The sequence below is a fragment of the Kogia breviceps genome, chromosome 5, assembly GCF_026419965.1.
Source record: "Kogia breviceps isolate mKogBre1 chromosome 5, mKogBre1 haplotype 1, whole genome shotgun sequence".
Taxonomy (NCBI): Eukaryota; Metazoa; Chordata; class Mammalia; order Artiodactyla; family Physeteridae; genus Kogia; species Kogia breviceps.
This window is the reverse complement of record NC_081314.1, coordinates 63,869,357-63,888,189: the sequence shown is the minus strand read 5'-3', so window position 1 is coordinate 63,888,189 and position 18,833 is coordinate 63,869,357. Positions and strand designations below refer to the sequence as shown.

The following is an 18,833-nucleotide window of genomic DNA, read 5'->3' as shown; positions in this document are numbered from 1 at the left end:
ATGCCTTGGATTTAACATGTGTGCTATTTGTGTGCTAATCAAAGGTGTAGGGAAAGGAGCCTCTTAAATAGCCAAGAAAGAAGGACTGCAATACATTTTCCCTTTTGAAACTGAGGTACCCATGATGGGGTGAAAGCTCAGAAGGGGAGGAACACCACACTGATTAAACAAAGACCTAGTGTTATCTTTTGCTACTTTCAGAGGTAATTTAGGAGAACTTTTTTGGGAAATCATTAAGGGGTAAAATAGTGATTAGTGAAAAATGGGAAGATGATGGAAAGTTGGGAAGGAGAAGGAATTGAGGAGGAAAGAAGGCAGATGAGAAAATGGGCGAACTTCCACCTGAATATACTCCATGGAAAGGCATTGGCAAACAGCTCAGGTCACTGGGAGTTTGGAACTCTGATATCTGGATGTGGTTTACTTGTTAAATGTAACTTATATGTAAAATGTGATTTCTTTATTTTAAACTTCTGTAAGTAATCAACATTTTGTCACCAAAATGGCCTACGCCTCCCTAAGGAGGGACTTGGAGACCCAATCTTAACTATGAGTTACTCTTATTTCTTAATGCTGATGTTGGTTTCTCTTTCTTGGCTTCATACTGCTTTCAAACATCAATTCCTGAGTGCTTCCTCTGTGTAAATCAAATGTGTCAGATCTAAGACTGCAGATCCATAATCAAATTCTCATACAACCCTGCAGCTAAATTGACTCAGCCTGCTGATTTGGCTGAATCCACAGCTTGTAGCTCTCTGGTCATATCCTCAGTGGTTCCTTATTTATGGGATGACATTTCCTGGCTGTATGTATTGAAAAAGACTAGGGAGGGAAACAAGAAATGGTTCCATAGGTAGTGGGATACTTTTAAGTGTTTAACAACTGGCTCTCAATTTGTGATATTTCTGATTTCTGTGGCATCACCTGTATGAAAACTTAACTGTGAATAGATTTCCCTGCTAAAAAATGTGAACGCTGAAGTAGGAATTAAAACATCTGATTAAGTGGTAGAAAAATTAATATAAGGCAAGAAATTCTAGAATAATCATTTGACACATATAAACTTAGGAAGTTTTGACCTCCTAAGGTTGAATGAACATAGTACATAGATGGAATGTTACAATTATAGAATGTTAATTGTTATATAGATGGGAATACTAGATTAAATTTAAAATGTTTTTTAAAATGCAGTAAATCTCAGATATATATGGATTTAATATGCTAATATGTACAATATTACATGCAGCATTTCTAAAACTTACTGATTTTAGAACACATACTCTCCCCTGACCCAATCTCCTGGGATTAGTTGTTTGATGAGACCCTATTTCAGAAAACTTGGAAGAAATAAATTTTAGGGTAAATTTTTCCTTCTCCCTCCAATTCAGTTAACATATTGCCATCAGAATCACCTGTAAAAACCACATATGATCTTTTTATTCCCCAGCTCTAAAATCTTTATTCCATGTTGCTTAAAAGCTGACCCTCTTTAACATGGCAATTGAAAAATTGAATTCTTCACCATTGGGCCTTAACCTCTACCTTTCCAGCCTAATCCCTATCATCTGTCTCCACCCTTTCTTATTATGTCCCCGTTCCATCCCCGCTCTCTCACCCTGCACCTTAACCATGTTAGACTATTTATGCATCCCCATTTATCTTTTTAGGCCTGATTCAAATGAAGGCTCTTAGGTAAAGCCTTTTAATGATTTGTCTTGGGTAGATTTCATTATCTCTTTGCTCCCATAGTATTAATACTTTGTCCATACCTCAGTTACTACGTTGTATATTCTAGTTATTTTGTATCCCCAAGACTAGCAAAAAGCCTGCGTGAAGACATTCCTACTGAAACCAATAATAAAAATAATATTCTCAGAAAATGAAAGAAACTGGTCTTGTGAAATATTTGGAAAATTTCATTGAAATCCAACTTTCCGTGTGAAAACTATTCAATACTGTTATATTTTTTAACATGTCACCTTTTGTTGATGAAAGATTGACATTTTTCTCATCCCTTTAGCAAAGTACCAGATGGATGAAATAAAATAGAGATCTTTAAAGAATGAGCTTATAGATATTAGTGTGTGGCATATTAATATTTTATTTTATTTATATAAATTAGTCTCTTTAAAAAACATTTTCTTAAGTTTCAGTAAAATAAATGCTATAGAAAAACTAAATTCCTTTTAGTTTTAGTTTTGTTTTTTATATTAAATATATACTTAACATTTATTTTAAATCCTAGGCATTAGCAAAGATAAAGCAGGAAATAAGAGGAAAAGAAAATTTGGTTAAGGAAAAGATCAAGTTTTTGGAAAGTGAGATTGGGAATAACACAGAGTATGAGAAAAAAATTTCTGTTGCTGATCGTAAAGTTTTACAATGTAGAACAGAATATCAATGTCATGAAACTAAGAGAATTCAGCTGAAGGATGAGGTATGTCAACTAAAAAGACTGGTTTGTGTGTTTATAACAGATTTCTATAAAATAAGCATAAAGCCTTTCCTTTGATTAAGAAACTGCCTTCTAGTTCTTTTTGTTACATCCCTTCATGTTGTGGCACTTTTAGGATACTCTAATGAGTCCTTGCTTGGATGAAGGCAACAGGGGACTGTCATTCACATCACAGGTGGTGTGAAGGGCTCCCCCTGGAGTTGTGCAGTGCCCAACTTGACTGTCACACATAGTGTTCTGTAAGTGACCCAAGGCAAAAGGCTCCTGAAGGGTCTAGGCTGGAAATCATAATTATAAGATAACCGGCAAATGAGCAAATGTGAAGATGAATTATTGACATCGGTGATAACTTGAAGTGTCCTTCCAGTGCTACATGTGTATGGTGGTTTTAACTCTCAAATTCTAGGTAGAACTACCTGCTGAAGTTCAGTTTCTTACCTTGTTAAGGGAAAATATTTCAATGTGGTAGTGGGACAATGTAGTGGTATAATGTCTTTAAACAGACTAAGAGAGAATAAAATTCTCCTGCTTTGTCCTTTTCTTTTTTTGAGCATACATGCCAACTAGATTATTCCATAGGGAGAGTTAGCAATTCCCTTAGTTAGCAATAAAGGGATCTTGATGAAATTTGTGTCTTGAGGCCATGTTATCTGAAGTTACTGCTATTTGGGTGGGAAACTGGAATATTGCAGAGCATTTTATTCTATAAGTTGTTATACTTTATATTGCTGATAAAGAAGGAAATATTTTTTTCTGTCTGAAGAGAATAATTAAGAACTTGAAAAAGTAAAATGAGTGAATGTCTTGCATAAATTAAATGTCACTGCTAATAGCTCATTCTCAAAAATTTTTAAGTTTAAACCAATTTCAGAAAAGAATGCAGGTATTCATTCATTTATAATTTGCTTATTGAGATAGAATTCACATATCAAATACACCCTTTTGAAGTGTACAATTCAATGGTTTTTACTATTTCACAGAGTTGTGAAACCATTACCACTATCTAATTTTAGAATATTTTTGTCTTTCAAAAAGAAATCCCATACCCTTAGCAATCACTTTTCTTTCTCCCCTCCTACCAGGCCCTGGCAACTCCTGATCTACTTTCTGTCTCTATGACTTGCCTATTTTGGACATCATACAATATGGTGCATTTTGTGTGTGTCATGATTCTTTTACTTACATAATGCTTTCAGGGTTCATACAAGCTGTAACATATGAGTACTTTTTTTTTTCTCAAAATTTTTTTATTGTGGTGAAATACATATAATGTAACACATTTACCATCTTAACTGTTTTCAGGTATACAGTGGTATTAAATATATTCCTAATGTTTTACAACCATCACCATCACCCATCTTCATAACTCTTTTCTTGTAAAGCTGAAACTCTGTACCCATTAAACAATAATTTCCCATTTCCCCCTCCTCCCAGCCCCTGGAAACCACCATTCTACATTCTGTCTCTGTGATTTTGACTACTCTAAGTGCTTCATATAAATGGAATCATAAAGTATTTGTCTTTTTGTGACTGGCCTATTTCACTTATTTTACTTAGCATAATGTCCTCAAGGGTCATCCCTGTTATAGTATATGTCAAAATTATGTTCCTTTTTAAGGCTGAATACTATTCTATTGTGTGTATATACCACATTTTGCTTATCCATTCATCTGTCAATGGCCTTGGGTTGCTTCCATGTTTTAGCTATTATGAATAATGCTGCTGTGAACATGGGTGAACAATTATTTCAGAATTGCTGATCATATGGTAATTATATTTTTAATTTCTTGAGGAAGTGCCATACTGTTTTCCACAGTGGCTGTACCATTTTACATTCCCACTAACAGTGCACAAGTGTTCCAATTTCTCCACATCCCTGTCCATACTTGTTATTTTGGGGTTTTTTGATAGTAGCTGTATTAATTGGTGTGAGGTAGTATTTCACTGTAGTTTTGATTTGCATTTCCCTAATGATTAATGATGTTGAATGTCTTTTCATGTGCTTATTTGCCTTTTGCATCTCTTCTTTAGAGAAATATCTATTCAAGGTCTTTGCCCATTTTTGAGTCAGGCTGGGTTTTTGTTGTGGTTGTTGATTTTTAGAAGTTCTCTATATATTCTGGATATTAATCCCTTATCAGATATATAATTTGCAAATATTTTCTCCCATTCTTTGGGTTGCCATTTTGCTCTGTTGTTACTATTTTTGTTGTGCAAAAGTTTTTAATTTAACAAAGTCCAATTTGTCTACTTTTTCTTTTGTTGCCTGTGCCTCTGGTGTCATATCGAAGAAGTCATTGCCACATACAATGTTGTGAAGCTTTTGTTCTATGCACTTTTAACTCATATATGTAGGTCTCTATAATATGCCAGGGTTTATAAGTTATTTAAAATTTAATATCAGGTCAAAAAGAAAAATTGTTAAATATGTATTACAGCAACATGGTTATTATGTTTGTGGTTGTGATGTAGGTTAGAAATTAATGTGTTCATAATAGAACTTCTCAAATGATATTAATTTATAAGATATAGAGTAAATATATAATTTCTCTCTGTTAACTAATAAATAGCTGGATTCTTTAAAAGCCACTGTGAATAGAAGTTCCAGTGATTTAGAAGCTCTGAGGAAAAATATTTCCAAAATAAAGAAGGACATTAATGAAGAAACAACAAGGTAAGAAAAAAGGTATTTAAATATGTTTATAGTTTTTGACTATTTCTAGAAAAATTATTGACCATTGGATTTTTTGGTTAAATAACTAAAATTATAGCTACTAAATTATTAAACTTAAAAAAATTTTCCTGGCTTTTTCAGTATAAAGACTTAGGATCAATATTTTTATGGCTTATTAAATACACATCGGTAATAAAAAGATTTATGGCAAAAGAAACTTTCAAGTTATATGTAGAAATCTTAGGATAAACTGTTCCTTATTTGTTTGCATTAAATATCTTTTAGACATGTTTTCTATTTTTTTCCTTATAAATTCTCTATAGGTTACACAAAATTAAAAATCATAATCAGATTGTAAGAAAAAAATTAACGCAGATAACTGAGAAAACTATGTCTGTAGAGGAGAAAGCTACCAACTTGGAAGACATGCTAAGGGAGGAAGAAAGAGGTGTGAAAGTAAGTTTAGTTTCGTTTTTTTAAAAAAAAAATCACAGCAGGGCTTCCCTGGTGGCACAGCGGTTAAGAATCCGCCTACCAATTCAGGTGACACGGGTTCGAGCCCTTGTCCGGGAAGATCCCATGTGCCGCCGAGCGGATAAGCCTGTGCACCACAACTACTGAGCCTGCGCTCTAGAGCCCGTGAGCCACAACTACTGAAGCCTGCATGCCTAGAGCTCGTGTTCTGTAGCAAGAGAAGCCACCGCAATGAGAAGCCTGCGCACTGCAACAAAGACCCAAAGCAGCCAAAAATAAATAAATTTAAAAAAAAATCACAGCAAATTTAGCAATAGGGAATGAATTAGACTCTTGAGATCAGAGGAGAAGGAGGTCTTTTAAGAGGCTCTGATTTCTGGAGTGATTGCATTTGTAATGAGATTGTTGAGTTGTTGGACCTCTTTTTATCTTCAGCTCCTAATTCTCCATTTGCTTCACTTTCAGCATTTAACTTTGTCTTCTTTTAAAGGTATAGCCCTTCTATCTTAAATTCCATGTCTTCTCAATGCCTACTGTGTCCCTGTCCCTGTTTGCCATTCATATACATTTTTTTTGTTTTGGCTGCATTGGGTCTTTGTTGCTGCACACGGGCTTTCTCTAGTTGCTGCGAGCAGGGGCTACTCTTCGTTGCGGTGCTCGGGTTTCTCATTGCGGTGGCTTCTCTCGCTGCGGAGCACGGGCTCTAGGCAAACGGGCTTCAGTAGTTGTGGCTCGCGGGTTCTAGAGCACAGGCTCAGTAGTTGTGGCGCACAGGCTTAGTTGCTCTGCAGCATGTGGTCTCTTCCCGGACCAGGGATCAAACCCATGTGTCCCTGAACTGGCAGGTGGATTCTTAACCACTGCGCCACCAGGGAAGTCCCTGTATATATGTTCTTATATTGCAAATGCATCTTGAAAAATGCCCCTGTTTTACAACTTATTTCCACCTGATTATCATCTTTTTTGTTTGTGATCAAGTTTCCCCCAGTGGTCTACATTCATTGCATGTATTTCTTCATCATCTGCTATCTCTTTAACCTCTTCCAGTCTGGCACCATTTATTGGTAAACAGGCTTTTAAATGCTAACACTTTTACTAACTTCACTGGCATACCCCTTCTACCTTAACTTCTCTGGCATTCTGGTAGAATTAAAGCCGGTTTTTGAGGAACTGGAAAAGGCTGGTTCACCGTTCCCTCTTTGAAAACTTCAATATGATTTGTGTGACCTATCACTGTAGGCACTACTTTCTGCTTTTACTCTTTTTTTTGATGGGGCAAGAGGAGGGGTAGCTGAAGGTTGTGGTAAAATCCCCCATTTGCTGAGGCTTATATCAAGTATGGTTTCATTTATATTTGGACAGAATCCAGCTTCCTCAGTGTGCTGTTGTATGTTTAAAATTCCTGAGTAGTGAAGTCATGCAACAATCTTGACTTGAGTGGTATTTGAGTCCAAATCATACAACATTATTAAAAAAAAAAGTTGTGGATTTTTTTCCCCCTAAGAGCATGATTTTCTGTAGTGCACGGAGTGGAATAGTATTAGAACTTATTAGAAGTCTGTAAAGACTGGGAAGTTTATATGAAATACACCTTCTGAAGACATAATTAAAAACTAGTGATATTTTTAAAGAAATTAGCTGAATTAGATTGGCAGCATGTGTACTGATTGTGCTGTAGCAGGGCTGGGTTCATAATCTTGTTTTTTGTAGTTAATGGGGTTTTTGTTTGTTTGAAAAAATTCTCAACTCTATGTATGTTGCTGTGTTATTCAACACCAAGCACTGACTTTAAAACTCTGCCAAGCAGTCTCAGAAGGTCTTAAACCCAGTGAAAATTGTCTATTATATGAAAAATAATGCATTTTATAAGGTTATATTTCTTGATTTGTGAAAATTTAAATGTGCCAGTCACAGACTTCTTTTGTTTCATATTGAGGTTCGTTGGATGCCAAAGGGAAATATGCTTATCTGGGTATAAGAGCACAGAGGGAAATTATTTCAACATTTTAAAATGAGAGCTTTCAATAGATCTTGGCATGGGAGATCTGTTTGAAACCTAGAATACATTGATGTGACACTGTGAGATCAAGATGGACCTGCCTCCTGAGAAAGGAGAAGTGGGAATGGGGTACTAGTTTCTGTTTCCTAGAGGGCTGCACATGTAGGGAAGTCAAGTGCAGGCAAGGTGTGAGTAAGGGATAGTGATAGTGCCAGTAGTGTGTTGGGGCCAGCTCTCACCAGCTCACAAGAGCTGATAGTTAAATTTTCTGGAATTTTTAAAGTCAGCTGCTAAACATAGCTACTATTAAAAATCAAATTATATGGACTTACAGTTAAATAAATTATATTAAAAATAAAAGTAATATGTACTCAGCACATATCACTTCCAAATTATTTTACTGCCTTTTACTGTTATCTATGCTTTTAAGGTTACTTAAGACTATTAACATCTGTTATATCTGTCTAGTAGATATACTGCATAATGGTCTGCTATGGCATATCTCTTCCTAGCTCTGCATTTAGAGGAATCATGTTAGTAGCTTGAAACTGGCCATAGTGGGAATAAAATAATCATAGAAATCAGCCTCTTCCCCATAACCTCCCATCTACTAGAAAGCTGATGGTTAAACATTTATCTGTTCACCACTGGATAGTGCCAAAAAGAAGGTGGGAGATTTCTTCCCTTAACACTCTCAAGACTTTAGTAAACTTTGTGAGCTTAGAAGCTGTGTGTCTTCAGTATATTTTATGTTCTAAGGAAACCAGTGGAATGGTCAAGTTCTAAGGCTAAGGTGACATAGGATAGAATTAAGATGACAGATCAAGGTGCATGACACAGGAATAGAAAACTACTATTCTAGTCTACTAGACTAGAGTAGACTACAAGCAATGTTGGGGATTTGCTGAAACTGTGGGAAGGGCTTTATATTCTTAAGGGCTAAAATAAGGGTTCATTTATGACCCCCAAATTATAATATTCATGCAATAAAACATTACAAGGTATTATATTTCATTAATCATTGTTGTTCTTATTATCAGGAAGTAGAAGTTCAGTTGAACACAGTGAAGGATGTGCTATTTAAGAAAGTTCAGGAATTACAGACTGAGACAATGAAAGAAAAAGCTGTTGTATCTGAAATTGAAGGAACCCGTTCTTCTCTAAAGCACCTCAACCATCAGTTACATAAACTGGACTTTGAAACCTTACGGCAGCAAGAACTTATGTACAGTCAGGTAGATGTTACTCTTATGAATGCCTTCATATTGATTTGTTATAATTGTGATGGTCAAGATACTGCAGTGTCTTAAGAAAACAAAGATTTCTAAGAACTCTTGGGGTGGGGGGATAGACAGATGCTGAAGATGGGATATCATGTTAGGTCAGCGAAGGGTGAGGGGGCCTTAAAAGCTATTTTTTTTCTTGATCTGAAATAAATAGAGAAGAGGATCGACAGCTCTATTGAGGGCGACCATGCTTTAAAGGAACCTGGAGCAATTGGACCTGGAGTAAAACAAAACAAGGAATGGGATGTCTGAAACCTAATAAAACTGTATGTTGGGAATTCCCTGTCAGTCCAGCTGTTAAGACTCCGCGCTTCCACTGCAGGGGGTGCGGGTTCAGTCCCTGGTCAGGGCACTAAGATCCCGCATGCCACACAGCGTGACCAAACAAACAAACAAAACACCCCCCAAACCCCTAAGACTGTATGTTGTGCAAACATCGGCATCCCCATCCCCAGCCCCATCCCCGGACCAAAAAATGTTTTTTAAATTTTTTCCTTTTTTGTTCTATTTATATATTCTGTCTCATGTTAATTTCTTAATGGCCTCCCTCTCTACATCTTAATTTCCCCATCTAATGTGTTCTCAGTTTCTCAAAATTACAGACGCTAAAGTATAATTTTCAGAATAATTCTTTAGAAGTTCATCATATTTGAGATTTTCATGGTTAACAATTTGTGATTCTTTTTTTGTACTCCTTAGAAAATGTACCCTCAAAAAATCCATGTCCATGTAAATCCAGTGGATTTACTGATGTTCCATCACGGGCGTATGATAAATGACCACCTAGGTGCTTTATTATATTTTCAGAAGATTAGTTCTGTGTTACTATCATGTACTCTGGTTGTTGAAGAATAGTTTGCTCTTTTTCCCATTACAGTAAGAAGGATTTCATCCTATAAATTATTGAAGGGTGAAAGTGACTTTAGTAAATGGTGACATCAGGCCAAATTCATAAGAAAGTATTTACAGTGTTTTTGCATTTATAGAAACGGTTTTAACTGTTTCTCCTTACTAACTTATCTTTAAAACCTGTAACAGGATTTTTACATTCAACAAGTGGAACGCCGAATGTCACGGTTAAAGGGGGAAATTAACTCAGAAGAAAAGCAAGCCCTTGAAGCAAAAACTATTGAACTTCAAAAGACATTGGAAGAGAAAAAATCTACATTTAACCTTTTGGAAACACAGATCAAGAAGCTTCATGTAACTTAGCTAAAATACTTTTTATGCTTCAAATATCCTAGTCATCATTTTGTTTTAAGTCAACATGTTCCTAAGACTTGACTTTGGATAGGATAATTGCCAAGCTACCCATATATATAACAAATGTATAAGCTAATGCTTATATTTCTATACTGACTATGAGAATGTAACATTACCATTGATTATGCATTTACTGTATGCTAAGTTTATGCCTTTAGTATTTTATTTCATTTAATCCTTATAAATGTCTTGTGAAGAAGATATTAATACTTGTTTTACAGATTAAGTAACTTGTCCATGATTACAGCTAGGATTTGATCCGTGGTCCATGTGACTTAAAAATAGTCTTAAATAGTACATGATTTAAAAAATTGATAAATTCCAGTTTTCTATTATGTATCTGTGATAATAACTTGATTGCTTTTTATCTCTGAAGTGGCATCTAAAAGAAGCTGCTCTTTTATGGGTCATCTATTGTTATTCAAATATTTACTTAGTTACATGTTTCAGATGACTCAATTTTGTTAATACGGTAAAAATGTTCTTCATCTTTAGGTACTTTAATGTTTATGGTAATATAAAACCTGTGTTAGGGGAACCTATGTAATATAAAACCTATGTTAAAGTTTAACTGGGAAGTAAGAGTGAAGGAGTGAAAACATGGACCTGAATAGGGGGAGAACTCCAAAGGTTTTAAATGTTAAACAGCTGGAAAGGCTAGTGATGAGTGTCCTCTAGTGGTTTTAAGAAGAATTGCCCTGAATTCCTTCAGGGCTACAAAGGTGAAAGGGAGCTACTACTTTTTTAAATTAGGGAGAAAAAAAAATTAACATGACAAAATATTGGTTTGGAGTGGTTTGTAGCCTGATTAAATTTTTAAAAGACTGTTTCCTTGGTTTAGTGGAAAAGAGCAGAACCGGTTTTGAATGTCAAGGTTACACCACTAACTGCTATTTTAACTTTTCTGAGTCCTAGTTTACTCATTTTAAAATGGAAAATATTTAATATTATTTTAGGGCATTTGGGAGAATTAGAAGCAATGTATGTCTTAACACAGTGCTTTTAGTAGGTACTCAATAAGTGGTATTGTTTTAATTACATGGAATATGAGAATATTAGCGCTACAGAATAATAGGAGGGTGACATTTGTATCTGGACATGTTTTTTGACCCTAGCCTGAATTGTGTCTGTTTTCCTGTGTGAGGATGGTTCTAGTGTTCCCCCTTTTAGCTACCCTGGGGCTCTGTCCATTATGTAGTAGGCTAGTACTTATGCCTATCCCAGCTGATTTTGACAGAGAGGTCAATAAATTAATAGAAATGCAAGTGAATTTTTAAAGATATTAAAGCTAGTTAAGCTTCTAATGAAGGTTTTCTCTTCTCAATAGTAGCATTAGATTGTAAAGTCATTCTGCATTCTCTTTCCCATGCCACTCCATCTCTTATTTTGAATAGTAGAGACTATTCAAAATAAGAGAAATTTAAGAAATAAGAAATAGAGAAATTTCTTCTGGTTGAAAGTTACCTTAAATTAAAAATTTCATTCTAAAAGGTAATTTTATGAAATCACATCTTTATGTGAAAAAAAAAATTCTTAATGTCTTGTTTCAATCTTAAGTCCTGATAGTTCAGAGAAATACAGGCAGTGAGAAGGGCAGGAGAGGGAAGAAGGAAGGGACAGAGGAAGAGAGAGAGAGAAGGGAGACAGATCTTGGCAATAGAAACTTTTTGCTTTATGTCCCCTAAGAGGGACTAAGGGGGGGACAAAGGGAACAGAGCTTGTTCTGTTTCTGAGTGGGAGGGAGGATACAAACTGGTATAAAGCTAGAAAACGAATATCTGAGTGTATATGACCAATTTATTCATTCAGTGGAATTAGATCTTATCTGGCATTTTTGTCTCCAGCAATATGTGATTATATATGTAATAATAATAATAATAATAATAATAATAGACACTTCCCTGTGTCAAACATTGGTGCACATATTCTTTGACAGTAAATTCTTTAACCCTCACAACAACCCAGGTAGGTAGGTATTGTTATCATCTCCATTTTGGAAATGAGGAAACTGAGGAAGAGTATGTTGCCCCCTGGGGTTGGATGGCTAATATATAATTAAGGCTGTCTCATTCCAGAGCTTGTAGTTAACCAAGCCCTATGCTTTCTCAGACTGTTAATGTTTTTACCTTCTGAGACTTGGGTTCAATCAAATAATGAACTCCAGAAGGTGAACCATGTATTTAACCAAAGCTTGAATTCCACCCTCCCATTTCTCCCCATAAATGGCAACCACCTAATGATTCAGTTTGAACTGTAATCATACATAATATTTCCTAGAATTATTGAACTAAAACTGAACCCAAACATCAATAGATAATAAAAATGAAAATGCTTCTATGTGAATATCCATGTATATTCTATTAGAGACATAAGAGCATGAAGGGTGAGATTTATAATATTATATTATTATAAATATTTAATGGAGCATATAGTTTAATGTAAGTCATGTTTAGTAGTATGTACTTAATATTGTTATTTAAAATATGTATTTATGTACCTTTTTTTCCCTCTTTACAGAATGATCTTTACTTTATCAAGAAGTCAAATAGTAAAAATCGTGATGAAAAAGAGTCCCTCATGACCAAAATAAATGAACTAAATCTCTTCAATGACAGATCAGAGAAAGAACTTAATAAAGCCAAAGCTTTGAAACAGGTGCAATAAAATCAAATGTATATATAATATTAAAAACCACATATTTCCATGCTAATTGTAGAAAAATTTTAAATACCAAATTATAAAGAAGAAAATAAGTCACTATAATCACTGTACAGAAGATAAACAGTGTTACAGTATATTACTTTCTTTCAGTCTTTTAAAGAAAATTGGCTTTATATATTGTATTCAAAAATTTAAAAGTATATTGCACATCTCCTAAACATTATCTTTAAAGGCTTCCTACAGTCCATTGCATGAAGTTACTGTAATTTATTTAACCATCTCCTATTTTTGGATATGTGTTTCTAGTGTTTGGCTATTCTAAATGGTGCTATCATGTACTGTGCACATATTTCATTGTACAGTTGTTCATGTATCTCCTTAGGATAAATTTCTAGCTGTATAATTATGGTTCAAAAAGAATGAATATTTTTGGTGTCTTGAAACTATTTTCAAGCCAAATTGCCTTCTAGAGCGTTCAATTAATACTCCTACCAGCAGTATGTAAGCATTCTATTTTACTCACCACCACCAGGGCTGGATAATATAATTTATAAAATTATTGTTAATTTGATGGGCAAACATGGTATCTCATTGTTTTTAGTCTGCACTTTAGAAATTGGTGACATTTTAAAACATTTTATGTTTAAACATACAATTTAAAATATTTATGTTTCAATTAAAATGTTTAAACATTTTTTTCTATTCTGTTATGTTCCATAATTTTTCTTTTGGATTTCTAGTTCATTTTCTTGCCCATATTTCCATTAGGAGGTTTATATGTTTATTTATTTGGTTGTGCTGGGTCTTAGTGGCGGCAGGCAGGCTCCTTAATTGTGGCTCGTGGGCTCCTTAGTTGTGGTATGCGAACTCTTAGTTGTGGCACACATGTGGGATCTAGTTCCCTGATGAGAGATTGAACCCGGGCCCCCTGCATTAGGAGCGCGGAGCCTTATCCACTGCGCCACCAGGGAAGTCCCCCGGTGGTTTATATTTTTAAAATGCTTGGCAAAAGATCTTCGTATGTTAAAATATTAACTCATAAATATTAACTCATAAATATTTGTCCCATTGTCTTTAAATTTCTATTCAGTTTTTTTGACATAAAAACTTTTTTTTAACATTATATGTTTAAGTGTTTTTCCCTGTATAATTTTTATGCTTAGAAACTTTTTCATCACACTAAAAATCGAACAAATATTTACTATTTCTAGTGGCTGCACTGGTTTAATCTCTTACATTAAGTTCTTTCATTCATCTGGCATTTATTTTTGGTACATATGAGATATGGGGATCTAATCTTTTCTCCAGCTAACAAGCTTTGTTTTGAATTAGTAAAATCTTATATTCTGGAGTGTTTTTTCTGGGCTTTCTATTCTGAAAATTGATCTATTAGTGTGATCTTGTGTCAGCACTCTACTCATGACTGAACTGTTTTAAAATAAAAATGTATTTACACATTATTTTGTAAGATTTAGTTTAGAATATAAAAATGCTCATCCATTGGGCTTCATATATTTGCTGGACATTGTAACCTTCAATTTTAGGAATAACTTCTTCTTTTTGTTTTTTTAGTAAACTTGAATTTAAAATTGAATTATAATAAAAGACTTGGAATAACCATAAACCCTTTCCTTAAAATAAAAATAAAAGGAAAATCAGTCATGACTCAGAGCAATCTAAATTTAACCCTAATCGATATCTTGGTCAATGGTCAAATTAGAAAAAGTTATATTTTCAAGTTTGACTTTCGTAGCAATAGAAAGGAAACATATTTTGGTTTGGATATGCAAATGATCATTTCAATATTTGATGATTTTGTTATGTTGATAGGATTTGATGATAGAAGACAATCTTTTAAAACTTGAGGTTAAACGTATTCGAGAAATGCTTCACAGTAAGGCAGAAGAAGTTCTTTCTCTGGAAGAAAGAAAACAGCAATTACACACTGCTATGGAAGAACGGACCGAAGAAATTAAGGTTCACAAAAAAATGCTTGCATCACAAATAAGATGTGTTGATCAAGAACGGCAAAATATAAGGTAACAATTAGAGTTTTAAAATACTGCTCACGAATTTTGAAAATGTTAAGAGTAATGTCAGAAGAACTGACTACTCCCTCCACCACCTTGGATGTCCATCTTTTTCTTATTTGTTTGAAAAAGCTTTTAATATAATATATAGGCCATATTTTAGCTACAAATCTATGCTTTTCCCTCTCTTTCCTTAGGCTAACTCCTCATTCTTTAGATTTATCCTTTTACCTTAAGATCATTAATCCCCTTGGAACTGATTTTTGTGTATGGTTTGTGGTAAGGGTCCAATGACATGCTTTCCCTTATGGATACCCGACAGCTGCATTTATTGAAGCAATTTTCCTCTAGAGATTTCACTTCTCTTTTATAAGATTTATTCCTGGATACATGCTATTTTTTTTAATGTTACTGTCAGTGTTATCTCCTTTTAAAGCACTTCATTTTTGGTTTGTTGCTGGTATATAGAAATGCAGTTGATTTCTGTATATTAAGTATTCAGCAGCCTTGCTTAAATTTTTATTAATTCTAACAATTGATCTGTAGATTCTACTTTCTAGGTATTTCACTGACATCATTTGCAAATAACAGTTTTGTGTCTTCCTTTTCAATCTTTATAACTTTTCTTGTTCTTACTGTATTGTCCTTGTTATCTAACCTCCAGTTCAATGCTGAATTGCAGTGGTGATTGCAGGTACCCTTGTCTTGCAGGTGGTTGATCTTAAAGGGAAAGTTTTCATTGTTTTATCTTTAAGTATCAAGTACTATAGTGTTTTTTTGAGATTCTCTTTACAATATTAAGTGAGTTCCCATCTATTTTCATTCTTTGCTAAGAGGTTGTTTTAATTTTAATTTTAATTTTAATCAGGAATGAATGTTGACTATTATATGCTTTTTTTTGCACTCACTGATATGATGTAGCTTCTTCAGTCTGTTAATATAATTGAATATATTGATTGCTTTTTCAAAGTTAAAACAAACTTACATTCCTGTAATAAATACAGCTGTTTGTTACATATTACACTTTGTATGTATCTAGATTTTGTTTGCTAATATTTTTATACAATTTTTGCATCTATGCTTATAATTCTCTTTTTCTCTCCTGCCCTCATCAAATTATCAGGTTATTAAGGTTACATCTACTTTTATAAAATGATCTTTGTGTTTCTTATTTTTCTACACTCTGCATAAGCTTGTAAAAGAGCAGAATTATATCTTTCTTGAATTTTCAAATACCTGACCAGTAAAGCCATTGGACATCTGGAGTTTTTTGAGGAGGATTTTCAACTGTTGGTTCAATCAATTTATTGGTTATAGGACAATGAAGATCTTGTATTTTTTTCTTGAGTCTGTTTTAGTAAGTTGTATATTTTTTCCTAGGAAAAATTTTCCATTTCATCTAAATTTTCAAAGTTATTACCATAAAGTTGTGCACAATATCATTTTATTATATGTTTAATAGCTGCTGTGTTTGTAGCTTTTCATTCCTGATATTGGTTATTGTGACTTCTCTTTTTTGGGTGGGATAAGTCTTGCCAGTAGTTAATGAATTTTATTACTCTTTGAAAAGAATAAACTCTTGCTGATTTTTTTCTATTGTGAATTCATTTTCTATTTTATTAATTGCTGCTCTCACATTTACTATTTCTTTCTTCTATTTTTGTGGATTTATTTTGATGTTCTTTTCCTAACTTCTTGAGATAAGATGCTCAGCTAATTAGTTTTCAACTTTGAAGGCTAAAGCAATTCCCTGAAGTATTACCTAGCTGTATCCCACACAATTCTCTGTAACGGCCAGATAATAAATATTATAGGTCTTGCTGGCCATACGGTCTCTGTTGCAAGAACTTGACTCTGCCACTGTGGAGTGTAAGCAGCCCTAGACAATATGCAAATAAATGAGTGTGGCTGTGTTCCACCTTATGGACACTGAAATTTGAATTTCACAGAATTTTCATATTTCATGAAATAGAAACTTTCTCTTGATTTTTCAACCATTTTACATTAAAAAATGTAAAAGCCATTCTTTGCTCGTGGGCTGTACAAAAACAAGTAGCAGGTGGAGGATGGTTTGCTGACCTTGGCTTTTTATCTCTAAGTGGTACTATTCCATTGTATGTGTCTACACCAATTTATATATATATTTACTTTTTGATGAATATTTTAGTTGTTTCCAGTTTGGGGCTATTACAGATAAAGCTGCTATGAACATATGTGTTCTTGGTATGGACATATGCTTTCTTTTCTCTTGAGTAGATACCTAGAAGTGGAATAGCTGGATCATATGGTAGGTATTCTCTTTGCCTTTCTGTTCTTTCATTGGTTTTACTGAATTTTTTCCCTTTTTTCCTCTTTGTTTGTAGTATGTATGTTCTAATTTAAATTATTTTGTTTATTTTTAAATTCAAAAGAAATTCTAATCTTCCTATCTCTCTGAATACTGAAGATTAGTTACTATTATTTTTTTCTTCCTAAAATAGTTATGACTTTTAGCATGCTTTACTGCTGTGTTTCCTTTCTCCATCTTTCATTTATTATTGAAATCACAGATTATAGTTTTGGGTTGTTATTTGTTTTTAATATTATGTCTCTACTTTGAAAAGAACTCCTTTCTTATAACTTGCATTAAACTGTACAGCCAATTGCCAGCAATAATTTCAACCTAGCTACGTGTTTTACTTGTTTCTTGGTTTAATATTCTTTCATGTATCTTTTGTCATTCTATTTCCTTGGATTCTTATTTCATTTCTCTGGAATATGTTTTGAAACTTTTTCTCAAGAACTGATGTTTTCTGAAATTTTCGAGTCCTTGTATGTTTAAAACATTTATTCTTCCCCATATTTGAATTACAGTCGAGGTTTGAAAGCATTGTTTCATATTCTTCCAGATTAAAGTGTTGTTTATGAGAAGTCTGGTTCCAGATAGGGAACCTGGTTTTTGTTTTCTTTCTGGAAGTTTTGGGACAATGTTTTTATTTGGGGGATTTCAGAACTTTCATGTGTGCATCTGGGTGTTTTATCCTTTTTCATTTTTCTTGTTTGACCCTTGGTGAGCTCCTTCAATTATTTCATTCAACTCTTTCTTCATAACAGGAAAATATTTTTCTGTTAGTTTTTCAATTTTTTTTTCTCACACTACTCTCCCCATCTGTTGCTCATTTTTAGTGGATGCTTAGTCTTCCAGATTTCTTAACTTTTCTCTCATTTTAATTTTTTATTCTTTTTATTCCACTTTTTAAGGTATTCTCTCTCTCCCCATTACCATCCTTTCTGTCTTCTCCCCATCCCCCGCCCCTCTGTCTTTCTCCTCTCTCTATATCATTGATAAAGTCTTTCGACCTGCTTCGTTTCCAACCTGGGCCAGTTCACCCTTCCTTAGGCAACCTGGTGGTCCCCCTCTCCTGGGAGGTCACCACGTTGAGGCCCAACTTAGTGTGGACACCCAACTGGCATAGCACCCTATAGTACTGAGCTCATGGGCTCAAGAGATCCTCCTGCCTTAGCCTCCTGAGTGGCTGTCACTACAGGCATGTGCCCACCGTGCCCAGTATTCTTTACTACTTTTAAATTAAAAAGTGGAGATTATTTGAGAGAACTCTTATTCTTTCATTGGTTCTTTCTTTTCATAGCAGCCCATTCTTGTTTTATGGGCATTTTTGTATGTAATGTCCTTTCATGTTTTAGAAGATACTAATTAGAATACTTTGAAGGTTTTTTTCTATCCCATACATTATCTTTGTTTCTCCTAGGGTCTATTCTGTCTTTGCTCATTTTGTTCTTTTCATTCATACCATCAGCTTTTCATAAATGCTGATAATCTTTGGCTCTCTGTTATATTTGTTAACAAATGCTTAATAATCATGGTGATTGGTATAGCTAGCTGGTATAGGTTTCTTCTGCAATTAGGTAGATTGCTTTTTCTAACAGGTCTCTCCCCTAACTGGGAGGGCTGACTGTAAGCTCTGGGCTAGTCTGTCCTGTAAGGAGCATA

At 34.2% G+C, this 18,833-nt stretch overlaps 1 protein-coding gene across 1 annotated transcript in view; it reads left to right on the top strand.

Moving 5' to 3' along the window:
* CCDC39 (coiled-coil domain 39 molecular ruler complex subunit) overlaps positions 1-18,833 on the top strand; it is a 46,270-nt gene that overhangs the window by 11,090 nt on the left and 16,347 nt on the right. The window contains exons 7-13 of the mRNA XM_059064576.2: positions 2,246-2,437; positions 5,026-5,129; positions 5,453-5,585; positions 8,643-8,837; positions 9,927-10,091; positions 12,669-12,806; positions 14,643-14,851. Of these exons, the coding sequence (XP_058920559.1) occupies positions 2,246-2,437; positions 5,026-5,129; positions 5,453-5,585; positions 8,643-8,837; positions 9,927-10,091; positions 12,669-12,806; positions 14,643-14,851 (1,136 nt within the window). The remainder of the gene's footprint in view (positions 1-2,245; positions 2,438-5,025; positions 5,130-5,452; positions 5,586-8,642; positions 8,838-9,926; positions 10,092-12,668; positions 12,807-14,642; positions 14,852-18,833) is intronic.